The sequence below is a fragment of the Antechinus flavipes genome, chromosome 3 (assembly GCF_016432865.1).
Source record: "Antechinus flavipes isolate AdamAnt ecotype Samford, QLD, Australia chromosome 3, AdamAnt_v2, whole genome shotgun sequence".
Lineage (NCBI taxonomy): Eukaryota > Metazoa > Chordata > Mammalia > Dasyuromorphia > Dasyuridae > Antechinus > Antechinus flavipes.
In genome coordinates this window covers 125,949,784-125,967,289 of record NC_067400.1, presented here as the reverse complement: position 1 = coordinate 125,967,289, position 17,506 = coordinate 125,949,784, and the positions used below count along the sequence as shown (strand labels likewise).

The window sequence follows — 17,506 nt, the reverse complement described above, 5'->3', positions numbered from 1 at the left end:
CTTCTGTGATACGTGACTTCAGAAGAAAGCAGTAGCCCTCCCTTAATGTCCCTAGCTCCAGGTCCGTTCCTCCCGCCGAGGTCGAGCTCCCTCTAGTGGACAGCCTGGATTTCAATGTACCGGCGTCTTCATTCACTAGGAAGGTTCAATGGACGCCCGCGTTGATAAAGGCTAACCCATAATCTTAGAGGAAGGGAGGAAAAAACCCCTTGTGCAACGCTCGGTGAGGGCTCGGTTAATTTGGAAAACGAATCCGTAGATAACTTCCCGGGATACTTAAGCGGGGGAGAGAAGGTAGGAAGAGAGAGCCTATCTGAACGAGCTGGAAAGATAATGGACGCCACTTTTCCCCACCATCTCTTTTTGAAAAAAGCATGAGGAAGAGATGGAGGGAGAGAACTGACTGAACGTGGAGAAAACAGTGTGCAAAGAAAGACAGTGAAAAAATTAAAAGGAAATCAGAGATTACGAGCTCCATTTTTTTTTTTAAATAGCGTTAATGTGATTCGGATTCTCTGTTTACACTGATTGTGTACAGAGTTGAACTTAGTAAAATGAAATAATTCACGTTTTCAAACATTTTGGATAACCTAATAATGTGCAAAATCAAAAGCTGAATGTATACGCGTCTTTGGTATTACAGAAGACAATTCCATCTAAAGTGGAAACATTTTAGCTATGCCTGTTACCAGTATGCCTTGGAAAGAATGGTCTTTAGAATTCCCTCCCCTCTTCCCCGCCTTCTCCTTCCCCCCTCCCCCCCATCAGATGCATACACACTAAATGTGAATGAAAAGGTTGAAAAACTGCACGTCCATGGATGTGTTCATTTTACAGTATGGCAAATTGGATACACCTTTAAATGAACAATATTTTATTTTCTTTGGAAATTACTTTAGGTATTGCAAAATGGGTAATTAAGGAATGTACTTTTTAAACAATGTTTGCTAAAAGTTCCAAACCTATGGCTCTAACAAAAAACACCGTCAACTATGTAGGTGACACAGGATAGATAAATTATCCAAAACTCAGAGGAAGAGGTAAATAATCCTAGGTACATTGCTTATAAAGGCTCTGATAACTTGTCAAGCACGAGTTTTTTCTACCTTTACACAGATGCGGGTGCGGGGAGGTGGTGGTGGGGAGGGAGGAGGAAGGAGAAAGAGACCTACTGTGTATGGAAAGAGAATAGGTGTGTTGAAGTGGTTTAAAAAAATCACCTGCATTTCAGACGGACACTGAAGTAAGTAACCTTAAAAAATGTAATTGTTTTATTGGATGCAAGATGAAAGTTTGGGCTTTTAGAGATCTCTTTATTTTTTTTAAGTAACCACTGAGAAACTAAGTCAAGAAAAACATTTTAAATTGTTCTCTTTCAAATTTATTGTACCCCCCCCCAAAAAAAAAGAAGGGGAGGGGAATACCTACCCCAAACTGCGCGGGCACACACACATATGAACACTCTCTCGGTCTTTCACTTAGACAAATCTGAGGCTGGAAGATGGTTTGTCCTGGTGCACGGTTTATAATCGGGTTAATCCAGCAGACAAAGAATAAACCAATAATTCCTCCACCTCACTTCCCGCTCCCTTCTCCTAGTCTTCCTACCTTCAGTTCCCCTCACCCAAGCTTTCGGAAAAGCAAGTGTTTAAAACTTAAAGAAAAAAAAAAAAAACAATGGGAGAAATAGGGTTGGGCGACTGGAGTGAAAGTCGATTTGAAATGGATTCCGGATCAAATATAATCACCTACAATTTCTTTTTAGTTTTAGTTCTAACAATAAATATCCAAAGTTTATTTAAATGCTAATTTTCATAACCTGGTGTCTAGGGGTAATACCAGAGCCCCATATTTTGCCTGGCTGTTTCTGCCTTTGGAAAAACCTACGATCTGTGTTTCGTTGAAACTAAATACATTGACATTGCACTGCATGGAATGGCCCTGGCTTCAAGAAAACTGTATGTGTAACTGCGGCTGCTGCCCCTGCCAGAGACTTAGTGGGGTAGATGGGCCCCGATTAGGCGGCTGCAGTTGCAGTAAGTCGTCAGCCCTTCCCTCGTTCACTCGCTCAGTGCAGTTGCCCTTTTGAATGCCTCCTGCGGCTCGGAGCGCTGGCAGGGCTCTGGGAGTATGAGTGAATGTAGCCCCGCAGAGCCAATGAGCTGGGACCGGATGCGATATATCCTCTGGGACAACAACTGCTCTGTTCCTCCTCAGATCCACATGACGCCATTTACTGCTGCTGCTTTTGCAGAGATCCCTACCTCCTCCGGAAAGAAAAGAGAGCAGAAAAACGCTGAGCCCCCCCAGCCCAGATCTCAAATCCTCCTCCTCCTCCTCCTCCTCCTCCTCCTTCTCTTCCTCCTCCTCCTCCTCCTCCACTCCATCTACCTCTACTCCCCCTCCTCGCCTTCCTCCTCCTCCTCCTCCTCGCCTTCCTCCTCCTCCTCCTCGCCCTCCTCCTCTCCTCCTCCTCCTCCTCCTACTCCAAACACACAACAACAACCACCGCCACAAACTCGCTGCTGCTCCTCCGAAACGCCCAGATTGCAAACCACAGAGCTGCCTGCAACAGAGAGAGGGAGAAAAGGAGAGAGGGAAAAGGAGGAGGAAGCAAAAGAGCGGAGAGCAGCTGCAGCCAGCTTTCACGGGCAGAAACGACTGCACATTGCACAGGCTGTGTCTGCCAGGAGGAGGTCGATACGAAACTTGGGGATTTTGCTTAACTTCATTTTCAGGTCGTTTTCTTGTACGGTTCTATCGTCTCGCCAGAACTACAAAGTAACTCGGTGTTGGCGATTCGGCCTTCTGTTCATTGAGAAAAAAAAAAAAAAAAGAGGAAATACTTCTTGTGTTTTTCTTCTTTTAGGAAGAGAGGAGAAAACGAAAAAGAAGGAAAAAAAAAATACCTTTCGCCCTTAACCCGGAGTGTTTTTACTTAATTGAATCTCTCGGAGGCTTTCTTCGCTTTGGATTTTCTTTTCATTTCTATTTTTTTCTCCTTTTGATGGCTTGCAAGTTGGACTGAAGCAGAGTTTGGAAAGCAAAAGTTTGTTTTAGGGCTGGATTTATTTGCAAACCACAGGAAGAAGAAAATACAAGGGAGAGAGGGGTTGGTGCAGAGCCGCGATCACGGTGAGATACTTTATGCCGCTTTCCTCCCAACCCCCACTCGTATCCCCCTCCTGGCCCCGGCTAACTTTAGCCATTTATTCCAGGAAACATGCAGTAGGTGTAGGTAAACCTGAAGCTTTAAATCTATTCCTCCACATCCATTCCTTTTCTTTCCATCTAGCAGGTTCCCCCAGGGAAGTAATAGAAAATTGGCTCCACTCGAGGGTTTTTTTTTTTGGGGGGGGGGGTGGAGGGGACGGTTTTTGCACGTACTTCCTAGCTGCTTGCTTTTTACTCTCGGGAACCCCACGTTATACAGAGAATTCCAATCTTTGCCAAATTGACTTTTGGGCCTGGGAGCCCCCAATCTTAGCTATTCCGTGCCTGGGGGGTGGGGGTGGGGGACGCGATGCACGGTTTAGGCGGCGGAAATCTTACACTTCACGTTTAGGCTTTTACTGAGACAAATGTCGGCTCACTTGCTGCGAGTTTAATGAACTCGTGTCACACACACTCGTGTCACAAACACACAAATCCCCCAAACTAGAAAACACTTCATTGTGCTTCACAGGTCACGGAGCTAAACGCCCAGATTTATATAACCTGTTCCTCATCTTTGAGGAAAGGAAATTCCTGCTAGATCCTCTTGAAGGCATTGACTAGCTTCCAGGGTGATTTATTTTCTTCACTTTACATTCTTTGCGTGGGTAATCATATACAACCTACATTAAAATGCTAACGTGGGTAACAGGGAAGGTTCCCTCTTATCTTTTGCTCCGAATGTAACTAGATAGCAATACTTGATAGGCAAACCCGGTTTTTGTGTTGAAGGATTACTGTGTTGGTCTGCAATTCGGAAGTGTGTTCCTTTCCCCTACCATCAACTCCGCCACCCCCACTCCTGTATGGTCGAATATAGGTCATCTTTTTTTTTTTTTTTTAAACTTCGACCCACCTTCTAGCGCCGGAAGAAAGTAATCAAGAGCTCTAGATCATTTTCCATTTCCATTCTCTGGTCAGTTGTTGATAAAAGAGGCCAGTTTGGGGTTTGGGTATATTTTTAACCTCTTAAAGTCTACTTTTGGTTGAAAAAAAAAAACATATCGGAAACTTTTGGGATGTTTTCTCCCTGAAGGTTGGTTGTGTGTCAGTTTTGTGCCCCACCCCAGTGGTGAAATCCTTTCCCCCTAATCCACAGTCTGATCACACACTCAACTCTTAAAGGGGGTTTCAAAGCACTTTCAAAAGGGGGGGGGAAGTGTGGAGGAGGTCCTGGATTGTGGGGTGGAGAAGGGGGGTTGAGATATACAGGCAGCCGGGGAAGAGCCAAACATAAATTTTCTGACTAGAATGTTTTCCCTTAGTAAAGGCTTTTTCTTTACAATCTGCCTAATAGTCGCTAGATGCAATTTTCCCTTTGCAGGCAGAAAGCTTTGCGCCTGTAAAGAGACCAGATTACCGGTCTGTGTTCTCTACTAAGCTACTTCCACTACCACCAATGATTCTCCCCCACCCCCTCTCCTCATCGCGCCCCAGCAACATCATTTCTGCTAGTCCATTAATGTATAGATTGAGGTTTTGCTTTTGAAATGAAATCAATTTTTAAAAAGTGTTTCGAGTCCTATTGTTGCTCTAGAACACATTAAATGCTTACTATGTGCCAAGTACTGTGCTAAACGCTGGCGATACGAAGAAAGGATATATCGATATATCTATAAATATGTGTATACGGATAGATATACACATAAATACTACAAACACAAGGACATCACAGCTCAAGATAATAAAATAGATGGAAGAGGGGAAACTGAGTCGAATTTATTAGGGAAATACTGTCAATATAATTTTTCAGAAGGTTGACTTGTAAGGTCAAATGACTTGAATAGTGAGATTTATTTCCCTTGATGTATTTAAATTCCGAGATAATTTGCTTAAATTCTGTGTCATTTTGTAATCTATACACAAAATAGAGAAATCTGCGATTAGAAAGGAGGGAGAGAGGGAGGGAGGGAAGGAGGGAGGAAGGGAGGAAAGGAGAGGGAGAGAGAGAGAGAGAGAGAGAGAGAGAGAGAGAGAGAGAGAGAGAGAGATCCAGAGGCTATGTAGATAGTCAGGCATGCTGTTCCGGTTGCCTAGAAGGGCAAAGGACCTGAAATGCATTCAAGGGAAGTTCTCTGAATGAGAAAAGTATTGAAAGACGTTTTACTTAAACCTAAGACTGTAGGGAAAACTCCTGGCATCTGGGGGTGAGGGATAGGGAGGCGGGGGCAGAGCCGAGGTAAAAGGAAGTGTGGTCTTGCGTTTCGTGACAAATCGACTTTAGAAGTGCCCCCGCCCTCCTCTCCCCCTCCCCCTACACCCCGGGATGTTGCCTGTCTATCTAGAAGTTGTCTGCATTTGTGAGCCAGCTTGTCGCATTTGCAGCGTCAGTCAGCCCTGAGAAAAGTCCCAGGGGTTGCCGCTGGGTCCCACCTGCTGGGTACGTTGTTTTGGGCAAAGATGAAGCTGATAAAAGGAATGGAAGAAAAGAGCAATGCTGTCTTTTTTTTTTTTCTCCCTGCTTTTCTGTTGTTTAAGGTGAGGAGATCCAGTTTCCAGATCAGCATTGTTAAGGATTTAGAGGTGTATGTCACCTGCATGGTTCAAACAGGTTTCCTCTTTTCTAAAGGGCAAAGGCCAGTTTTTTTTTGTTTGTTTTTTTGGTTTTTTTGCTTTAAAAAAATAGCATTTTCACCCAAATTTGGGAAAAGGTGGAGGTATTGTAATTTAATCTTATGCAGAGGTCTTGAGGTTTTAAGAAATTAGAATGCTAAATTCACATTACTTTCTCTTTAAAAGTAGAGTGAGTTTGAGTCACAGCAAAGTTAATTTGTGTGGCAAATTTAAGAAGATTACAAAGCAAGCAAATTAGAGGCTTTGCCTTTATCTGGACAAGACCATAGGTTTGAAAATCAACTTTTTACTTGAAATACGGAATAACAGTTCTTCCCCCATATGCATTTCTACCATTCTGCAAAATACATGACTTTTGGTGCTTTTCCCCCTTCATAGTATGAGACTGTGACTTGTGTGAAGCTTTCAGTTAATATGATTTTCATTGATATGCCCTTCAATAATCAACTTTGGAATGATAGTAAACAGTTTCGTTTATTAATTTTCTCATTTTATAGCTATAGGAAACTAATGATAATATATTTTCTAAGATAAAAAGTTTTGCTCAATACCAACTTAGAATATTACAAATCCTTCATAGATAATCCTAGTTTACAATATTTGAAATGTTATAGAAGATATTTAAAGGTAAAGAGCTTTGAGATTTCCTGGATTATATTTATTGAATGATGTTTAAAAGCAGAATTTCAACTCAGCTGCCAAGCATGAGACCTCTTTTAGTTTTTAAAAAAGCTTTAGACTCATTTTGGTGTTTAGACTTATTTGAAATGTTGGCTTAAAATATTTAGAAACCTCGTTTTCCTGGAAACAGTTTAAGTAAAAATTTGCTGTTTTATGTTATCTGTCATATGAAGAATTTATTATATTATTTTTCCTTTAAAATCAGGGATTCTAAAAAAGTCAAGGTTATTTTAAAAATTCATTTCATATATATATTAAGCACTTGGTACGATGACTAGTTTTCCTATTCCAAATAGCATTTTCTTGAATAAGAGCCTGTAAAGTAAAGACTCATTCAGGTAGTTGAAGAGTTAATCGTGTGTCATAGTGAACCATTTTCTCTTTGTTCCTGCAGGAGTTCAGATGTGTTCTAAGCCTGCTGGAGTGATCACCCTTCAGAATCCTGATGGAGACAAGAGCTCAGAATGGCAGTGGGTCCCAGCCCTTGTTACAGGCTCCCCGTGACAGTGGCAGGCAGCATGGGGAGCCTGACCTGAGAGATGCTCTCACACAGCAGGTTCATGTGTTGTCACTGGACCAGATTAGGGCCATCCGAAACACAAATGAATATACCGAGGGACCTACAGTAGCTCCAAGACCTGGGGTCAAACCTGCCCCTCGACCCACCACTCAACACAAAAATGAAAGACTCCATGGATTAACTGAACACCGTCAGTTTAGCCGGGTCCAGCATTCACAGACACATTCTTTTGTTCGAGCACCTCTGTCTCGATCCATTAGCACTGTGAGCACGGGATCCAGAAGCAGTACAAGGACAAGTACCAGTAGCAATTCCTCGGAACAAAGACTTTTAGGATCATCCTTTTCTTCTTCAGGGCTAGTTGCTGATGGGATAATCCGGGTGCAGCCCAAATCTGAGCTCAAGCCAGGTGAACTGAAGCCCTTGAGCAAGGAAGACTTGGGTCTGCATGCCTACAGGTGTGAGGATTGTGGGAAGTGTAAGTGTAAGGAGTGCACCTACCCAAGGCCTCTGCCATCAGACTGGATCTGTGACAAACAGTGTCTTTGCTCAGCTCAGAACGTGATTGATTATGGGACTTGTGTATGCTGTGTGAAAGGCCTCTTCTATCACTGCTCCAATGATGATGAGGATAACTGTGCTGACAACCCCTGCTCTTGCAGTCAGTCTCATTGCTGTACTCGGTGGTCTGCCATGGGGGTCATGTCTCTCTTTCTGCCTTGTTTGTGGTGTTACCTTCCAGCCAAGGGTTGCCTTAAGTTGTGCCAGGGGTGTTATGATCGAGTTAATAGGCCTGGGTGCCGCTGTAAAAACTCAAATACAGTTTGTTGCAGGGTTCCCAGTGTCCCACCTAGGAACTTTGAAAAACCAACATAGCATCATTAATCAGGAATACAGCAGTAATAATAAGAATTCTCTTCTCTACTTCTCTCTTTTTCTGTCTGTCTTTTTCTCTTTCTTTTTCTTTCTCTGTCTCTCTTTTAACACATATGCAACCAACTAAACAGTTATAATCTTGGCACTGTTAGTAAGAGTTGGGATATACTTTGCTGTTTGCAGTGAAATGCTTTTTTTGTGCGTGTGCCATCTTAACTGATAGGCTTGTTAGAACACAGCTAATGGAGCTCAAAATATGGGATACAGAACTTGGTGACCCACATATTGCATAAGCTAAAGCAACACAGACACTCCTAGGCAACTTTATCATTTGTGAATAGTACTTGCAAAGTTTGTAAATTAGCAAATGACTCCTTTTTCCATTGTTTTCTGCCAGAGATAATGTGCTATATTTTTGTATATACAATAATATTTGCAACTGTGAAAAAACAAGTTGTGCCATAAGGCATGGCACAGTCACAAAATATTATACTAATATGTTGTACATTCGGAAGAATGTGAATCAATCAGTATGTTTTTAGATTGTATTTTGCCTTACAGAAAACCTTTATTGCAAGACTCTGATTTCCCTTTGGACTTCATGTATATTGTACAGTTACAGTAAAATTCAGCCTTTATTTTCTAATTTTTTTCAACATATTGTTTAGTGTAAAGAATATTTATTTGAAGTTTTATTATTTTATAAAGAAGAAGAATATTTATTTTAAGAGGCATCTTACAAATTTCACCCCTTTTATGAGGACATGATAGTTGCTGCAAGTAAGGGGTTACAGATGCATATGTTCAATATAAAATAGAAAATATATTAACGTTTGAAATTAAATTGGGCTGTTTGTCTTCTTTTCCCTATGTTTCTGTGAGATTAAAAATTTGACTATGACATTACTTACCAATTTTAATGGCACAAAGCATTTTTTCACAATTTATTTTTAGCATATGACCAGGCCATCATTTTAAAAGGGAAATAGATAATGATCCAGTTTACCTTGGTGACTAGCAAAACATCATTCTCTTTGTGATGGGAGTCAATGTTGTATATCATTATTTATGTTCTAGTCACTTCACTAGATTTAAAGTAGACTTTCAATACTTGAATTGGTTATAAAATCTACTATTATCAAAAATAATAATAACTTATATTATGCATGAATTGGTAAATTGAGGTCACTATTTGAATAATTCAGCCCCCCCAAAAAAAAAACCCAAAACCAATAATCCTTACAAAGTATTAGTTGAATATTGACTACATCTCTCCACTATATTTGTATCTGTGAATTAATATCCAATATTTGAAAACATCTGGATGATTAATTGAAATCTTTAGTTTTGATTCAAATGTCTGTCATTATGTAGATACAGTGTATGTGTCAATTTAAAAATTAAAGCCAAGAAGTCCACCTGAAGAACCTGGATTAACTGTCTTAACTGATTAGATTAGCCCTGACATTTGCCAAAGCTTCATTTGCACTTTGTAGACAATGGTAGTGATTTTGGAATTACTTCTTGTAAGCATAGAGCTAGCAGCTCAATAAAAAAGAAAAAAATACTACATGTCATATTATGTGCATAGCATGTAGTAGACAGTGAATAAAATATTTATGAATCCTTATTTTGAAAAAAGCTTTTTGTTTTATAACTTTGTAACTTGCCATTTGCTGAGGTCAGAAACTGTTTACTTCTAAGACCTGCCAAAAGTCTAGGAAATGATTTACTTGTCTTAAATTTATCATTTCCTGATATGAGTATTTATCTCTTTAAGTTTAAAGGTCTTAGTGCAGACTTTTTTTTTTTTAAATAAAGGGGGGGTGGTGAAGGAAGAGCTGTTATGTTTTTAAAATTAACTTTCGAGGAATCTTATCCCTCTAAACTCAGACATAGCATGAAAGACCTTCAATTAATTCTGAACCTTCTCCAAGAAAAAGATTAAATTATTTGAGAATTTGTTTTGTGAAAAAAGCTGATGTTAAGTTAACTGGGTATCATAATTCTTACAGCCATATTTAACTGTTGGTCCAGGTTTGGGATCTGGTTGTTAGAACAGTACAAAGATGCTTGACATTAAATAGTTTAACAAAATTTGCAAATATAAACAATCGCAAGCCTTGATCTGGTTCTTCAGAAACTTTACCCTGTATGCATATTGTTCTTTCTGGTCTAAAGATGGCCAACAAAAATTCTCTTTCTCAGCATCCAGAGACTACTTCCTAATAGAACACTCATGCTATTATGAAGTAGCTAGAAGGCAATGGTGGGTAAGGCATTGGGCTTGGAATCAGGAAGACTCATCTTCCTGAGTTCAAATTTGACCTCAGATGTGTAATCTTAGGCAAGGTAATTAAATTGTAAAATTGTAAAAATGAGAGGGAAATGACAAACCATTCCAGCATCATTCTCAAGAAAACTGCAAATGGGGTCACAAAGAGTTGGACATGACTGAAACAACTGAACAACAGCACTGTTGTGAATCGTAAGCTTTTACATAGCATTTATGACACTGATAATCAAACCAAAGTAGGCAGGGATTTAGTATTTTTTTTTTCTATCACAAGAAAGACAATTTGTTTAGAGATAAGAAAGAAATAAAGTTACCAAAATAACCTTTTAAGCATTATAGTCCATTCTTGCATGGAACCAGAATACCTTGTAAGAATGTGGAAAATTGGGTATAAATTGAAAGTGGTCAGTGCTACAGACTATGCTGTTTACTTGAGGGGGAGTTTTTAAAGGATTATTGCTTTCAAGATGTAACCATCTCACTCTAGGCAACTGAGATTTACAGCAAAGATACTTTAAATTCTTATAATTTCTATTAAAAGAAAATAAACCTGAAAAGGTTTGCATTGCAAATGAAATGAATACATAAGTTAATGGGTAAAATCTTTCCAGTGATGTGACAAGCTAAAAATTAATTGTTAACCAATAGCATAATGGAAATAACTAAACATTTAGGGGAAATGTTCGTTTATGTTGATTAAGATGTTAATGTTTCCAACTGATCTTTTTGCAAAAACTTTTGGTGGAAAGGGTCATCTGTGTTTGGTCTTCATCTTAGAATGGTTGTCAATTTAATTCTTACTTAAAAACCTTCATCTATATCTTTTGAGGAGGTGATTTAAGGCCCTGACAAATTTCTGCCATGTTGGAGCATGCTCTGGAGATTATTTAACATTTGTCTATGAAAGCAAGGAGAAGGCCAAAGAAAGGGAGGAAAAAAAAACACTTCCCCTAACTTACCCAGCTTGCCACTTTCTTTTGTTTTTTCTTTTTCTACTGGATCAAGAACTACTAGATACTAGAGTGAAAGCTAAAGTATGAATATTATCAAGTAAGTGAATTTGTACTTTGCAAGGTTTTACACATGGCATTTGATAGCTAGTGAGGAATTTCATGGGATTAACTGCTAGTTGATTGATTGGTCTTTAAAGCCGTAAGACCAAATGTTGAAAAGTTTAATACATGTAGAGTTTTCCATGGTTGCTTCCACTATGGACCACTTATACTCTTATCTCAAGGCATCTGTCCTGAGCAGAACTTTGGGTAAGAAAGGACTAAGCTTTTTTTTTTTTTTTTTCTTTTTATTGAGGTAATTGGACTTGTCTTGCCTAGGGTCACAAAGATAGAAAGTATTAAGTGTATAGAATTTGAACTCAGGCCCTCTTGACTTCCAGGAGGGTTCTCTATCCACTGAGCCCTCTAGTTGCCCTTTGATTAAGCATCTTTATAGGACCTATACTAAGATGTGCTAAACACTTTACAGATATTTCTTTTGATCTTTCCAACCACTCTGGGAGGTAGATACTATTGTTATTTATAATTGAGGAAACAGGCAAATAGAAATTAAGTGGCTTGCCCAGGGTCAAAGAGCTACAAAATACCTGAACCCACATTGTAACAAATCTTTTTGACTCCAAGTCCTGCGCTCAAGCTTACCTAGCTGCCTTTCGGAAGAAGTTGGCTAAATTTATTATTATCCTGTAGCATACAGCCTGCTTTTGAATATGAACAGCTTGGGGATATGACATATAAGTAAAGCTTACTAGTCAGTTTCTCTAAAAAGTCTTTGGAGGTTAAAAATCCACTTCAATTTTCTATTTCTTTTGCAAGTTGGACACATAGGCAACATAAATTATGTCTATAGACCCAAAATGAATTGGAGAATTGAAGTACTTACCTGGATAACTAAAACAAACTCACTTTTGCCCCAGTATCCAGTCATTTCCTGGCTTTTTCCATAAACTGAGGTGACACTTCTGAAGAATTCAGGTGATTGCCTCATTCTTCCTTCTGTATTGGCTCATTCTAAGGTTGGGTCTTTATGATAACTGCAGCCTACACCAAGACTTTAAAATGTGGCCTGTCTGGTTTGACCTGAGTGATCTTCACAGTGAAGGCATGCAGCTGCTATCCATAAGCACTGGTTCAGCCACTCTCTTAACAGGATAATAAGCCAGACAGACCATATCCACTTTGACTGCAACTCATTTCACTGCAATCATAAAGACTTGTGCTCAAATTTCCTTGGCTGAACTAAAGACTTTTATACACTTAGAACTAGTAGCATGAAAGAAAAATACCAAAATGATAGACTCAGAGTAATATCTCTATATATGTCTCTAAAATAAAACTAAAATCTGACAGTAAATTGAAAAGGACCATTCTTATTTGCTTAAAAACACACACACACACACACACACAGTTGTATAAAACAAACACATATATTAGACTCTATCAGTGGTTATCAAACATTTCACACTTATTTAGTACTATAGATTGAGTACCCTGAAAAATTCTTAAATCCTAGCCTAATTTGACAAATACTCTTTGCTGTATTTTTTTTAATGGACTATTAGAGGAGATTATAAAGAATATGTTGACTTGGCCCCTGGCTTGGCTAGATAGGACATGTAAGAGTTGAACATAACTTGCAGAAGTTTATTTCTCAAAACACTCATTAATGTACAGAGAACAAGAGCTATTTGACTGAACACAAAAGTCCACTTAGAAGAGAAGTTGGGTAGTATTTCTTATCCAATTTGTTGATATTTCTTTAATGATACACAGGTAAAAATGATGGTGCTAACCTTAAATTTTTGATTCTTAATATAAAATAAGAGACACAATATTATAACCTAAAGGCACATTGTAAACAATAGAAATTTGGGAAGATATTTAAGAGGGGAGGAAACTTATTGGTCTCAATTCTCTCTAATAGCTTGATCACACACAAAAATGAGATATATTTTGTGATCTTTCCTTACTTATTTTTCTCAAAGGTAGCAATTCCTACTTCCACACTTAATTTATTTTGCTTATATATGTCTTCATTTTCTCTTCTATTAAAATGAAAGTCCCTTGTAGATAGGGATTGTTTATTCCTTATATTTATATCCCCAGTGTAACATACTGCCAGGCATAAAGTAGGTGTTTAATAAATATTTGTTGATTGAGTGATTAATTCCACGTTCCTGGGTTGTCCTTAATACAGATACAATCTTCAGTGAAGCTCATCACAACAAGCTTTCTTATCTTGTATGATTCTTGTTCTTGTCCTATATTTTCCCAGAGGATCCAGTTTACCCAATGTGGGGTTCTTCTCTATATCTTAACATTAAATCCAAAAGGAAGAATTAGCACTCACATTTTAGTGTTACTATGTCTATCAATCAATTTCATCCCATTGAATTTTACATGAGTGTCTGTGTATCTGTGTGTGTGTGTGTGTGTGTGTGTGTGTGTGTGTGTGATTTGGGGTCTTGCCAAGTTTATCATAGAAGTTTTCTTCTTCCTTGTCTAGAACAGAGGTTGCTACAAAAATTGTAGGTATTTTGATAATGGTCTGTTTTGTAAAAACTTTCCATGGGCACACTAATATAAAATGAACAGCCCATGAAATTATGCTTTTCGTAAAACATAATTTCACATGATGAAAGCAACCCTACCAACTCCTTTCTTTGACTCTTCCAAGATAACCTATGAGCTAGCCTTCCATTTTGGTGAAATTTCTTTCTTCTGGTTTCTTTCAAAGTTAGAATGTCAACATTGATATGATTAAGCATTTCACATATAGGATAACAACAAAATTAAAAGTAACAAATGATCTAAAACTATGTAACTCTTATCAGCCTCTGTCCACATTTCTGCACTCTACCAATATTACTATAGAAGTTATTGTACAGGATTGAGTTCTATCCTGTATTTCTCCTTATGATTATTATGATCAGATATTAATCACTAACTTGCAAGTCTACTGCTGTCAGCCTGATACTTAATTAATCTTATCCTCTGAACAAAGATGAAGTTTGATGCTAGAAATCTATTTAATTTTTTTTCCCAAAATAGTGGAATATGTCAAAGTTTGGGGTCTATGGGTATAACCTTTGAAATCCCAGGAAATTTCAAATTTCCTATGACAAAATGAGGCATTGACTGGAGTAGTACTTTTTAAAGACAAATATAGTTGAAATCCACAGTTTAAAAAATAGATTGAATGAATGAAAATAAAACATTTTCGCTAACATCTTTAATCTACTAACAGAGCTGCTATGATTCATTTAAAAATTATTCCTACAATTGACCTTTTCCCTATTATTTTCATTTAAGATGCATAAAAATAGTCAAAAGATGGGTTAGGCTGGGGGAGCAATGAAGAGGCAAGAGCTAAAAGGTTGAAAATCTGCATATCTGAATAATCAGGTCTTGACTAAAATTGTAATAGTCCCCTCTCCCCCCACCACCTTTTTTTTTTTTTTTTTTTTTTTTTTTTTTTTTGGTCAATGTGACCTAAATTTTGTCCGAATTATATCCATTGAAGGATCACATATGGTGGGAGGGAAGGTATTATACTATTGCCGCTGAGTATTAAAATACTATGCAACTATAAGTTGTCAGAAGATCTAATTGTTAGAGAGAGACACAAATGCTTGTTATTGAGAGAGAGAGAGAAATGGTGTATGTGGTTTGTTTCTTTCCATTGTGTCTTAGCGTTTGCAAGCAAAGTTTATTGAAAGGAGAAAACTCTTCTTTAAGTCAGACTTTGGCCTGGTCAAAATGTAAAATGTTTTTCTGATTTCTATAGCTGTCAATAGTTTTTTTAATGCTGGAGAGTTACATTATTATATAGTATCGCATTTTAATAATTTTGCATTTAATGCATTAATTTGATTGTAACACTTGCATTTAATAATACATTTGAGTATATTTATAGATTTATAAATATGTAATATTTTATAATATAATGTTTAATATTATCTATGTGATTATAAATAACATATATTAATTATTGAAGTATATTTTAAGATAGATAGATAAATAAATAAATAAATAAGTTAAAATAAAATATCTGATTTCTTCTTAGTAACTTAGTCCCAAGAAATAAAACATGCTTCATATTTGGCATATAAGCGATATGATATTTATTGAATATCTTATTACACTAAATTCTCCCCAATCCTTCCTTTTTTGTAAATTTACCTCATCCCTTCTTTTGTAATATGAACCTTCAAAATGCTTTGGAAACTGGGGAAATCAGATCAGTCTACATACATACACATACACACACTCCTTTTAATGGAAAGAATAACATTGAGAGTAATAAGAGTCACAACTCAAAATTAAATCTTTCATCAAAATGCTCATACAATAAGAATACCCAAACACCTTAAAGACATAACTTTAGGGACTATTTAAAACCTCTAGTAAACATTTATTAAGTATCTACTATAGGTCTTTCACTGGGCCACACACTAGGGATACCAAGACAAAAGTAGAAAAATCCTTATCCCTCAAGATATTTACATTCTAATTTTTTTAAAGAGCAAAAGTAAATTTATTTTTCCACAACATAGAAAGAATATTAGGAAAGAATGCAGCATTGAATGGACCTACATTCAAGAGAGAGAGACAAGATGTAAACATGTAAGTATATATATCATAAATACATATAACCCTAGAGGTCATTATGTTAGTGTTGTGGTCTGATGAGGGAGATTTTATTAGGACCTAATGTCAGGTAATTTTGACTTTGGAACTGTACTTATGAAATTTATAAATTGCTTTTGCCCCAGATGGAGGATAGAAACTCTCTTAACAATGTACTGGGGAAAGGGGGAGTGTGTGCTTTAAGATGTTTATGAGGAAAAAGTCAGATGTAGACTAACAGAATGCCATGAAATAATTAATAATCAGTGTCAACTGTACTTTTCTGAAATAAGACACAGGGTAAGGATTGCCATTTCCCCATGTCTGCTTTTTCCTAGGTGTGCCAACCATCTGAGCAAGTGCCCAAGATTAAAAAAAACAAAGCAAACAAACAAAAAAATTACTCTTATCTCTCTCTCTCTCACTCTCTCTTTTTAAATTTTCACCTCTTGAAATTTGATCTTGAGAAAAGGAGTAATGAATGATGCTGCTACAGGCTGTCTAGGCCACCACAATTGTACGGCTGCTCCAAGAGGAGGAGGAGGGGACCATAGCTCCATCCAAGCTCTTTTAATCTCGTTTCTTCTTTCTCATAAAAGCCTTACAACTTCTGCTATGACTGGGAAAACTCTCTCTACTTTCCTGATTTCCTGTTAACATCCTCTTTCTGCATTGGGAAATATAGCCTCAGGGTCTTTAGGAACATCTTTAAAGGTTTCCAAGAAGAATCCTATTTAATTGTTTACTGAAGGGCTATTACATACACAAAATATAAATAAGAGATTTTGGGGACAAAATGCACTAGTTGCTGTGGCTCTAAAAAAACTTCTTATAGAATGTAATGTTTGAAATAAGTCTTGAAGGTAAGTAAGGATTCCAAAAGGTAGAGAAGGGGAGAAAATACTCTAGGCATGTGGGGATAGCTGGTGCAAAGACACTAGGATGGAGGACAGAACATTTTTGTACATGTAAAACAGATAATACAGTTAATTAATGAAGAGTAGTCATTTATAAGAAGACTTGACAGGCAGAGTTTTAAATGCTAAATATGGAAGTTTATATTTACCTTAAACTACTAGGAAGTAAAGTAATAGAGAACCACCTGACTTTTAAAGACCAGAACTATGCTTTAGAAAGATCACTGTGTTGATTATGGGGAATGTCAATTGGAAAGGGGAGAGGCATGAGGCATGAAGAGCAAATAAGAGGCTGTAAGAATTAGAGTTAGAAAGATAACTTAAAAGTTTTGCTGTGTTGCTGTGAGAGAGACCATCCTGGCTTGGGGAACAAATTAATGTAGTGTGGCTATAGTTTCTAGCTGAGACATGGCCAAGGGACAACCATTGATTTTGTATTTTGTCCTCCTACATGGGATAAAAATTTCGAGGCCTTTTAACTAATAAAAGTACTGCCAATCTGAAGTCTTTTTTTTTTTTTAAGTGAACTCAAGTGGTACCTATGTGAATAAAGATAAGAAGACATGTAGGAGAAATGTTTTGGAGCTGGAAAGGAAAAGATTTGGCAACTTTGTGGATGTGTGGGATGAGCAAGAGTAAGAAATTGAAGATAATGCCAAGGTTGAAAATATAAGTGGCTGGAAGTTTGATTATACTCGTGACAAGAAATAGAAGGGTTCAAGGGAGGGATAAGTTAGGAGGGAAAAGGTAATATGTTTTGTTTTGGACATGTTACATTTGCCATAGT

The 17,506-nt window shown here is 37.6% G+C and overlaps 1 protein-coding gene across 1 annotated transcript; it reads left to right on the top strand.

Annotated features, from left to right (window-relative positions):
• The first annotated feature begins 2,468 nt into the window (after positions 1-2,468).
• SPRY2 (sprouty RTK signaling antagonist 2) lies at positions 2,469-7,957 on the top strand. The gene is made up of 2 exons (XM_051983980.1): positions 2,469-3,135; positions 6,863-7,957. Exon 2 carries the CDS (start codon positions 6,914-6,916, stop codon positions 7,862-7,864), a length of 951 nt encoding a protein of 316 aa, XP_051839940.1. The 5' UTR covers positions 2,469-3,135; positions 6,863-6,913; the 3' UTR covers positions 7,865-7,957.
• The last annotated feature ends 9,549 nt before the right edge of the window (positions 7,958-17,506 follow it).

What these genes read in the sequence shown, in the direction of transcription:
- SPRY2 (XM_051983980.1), top strand. Translation starts at nt 6,914, where the DNA reads ATGGAGACAAGAGCTCAGAATGGCAGTGGGTCCCAGCCCTTGTTACAG.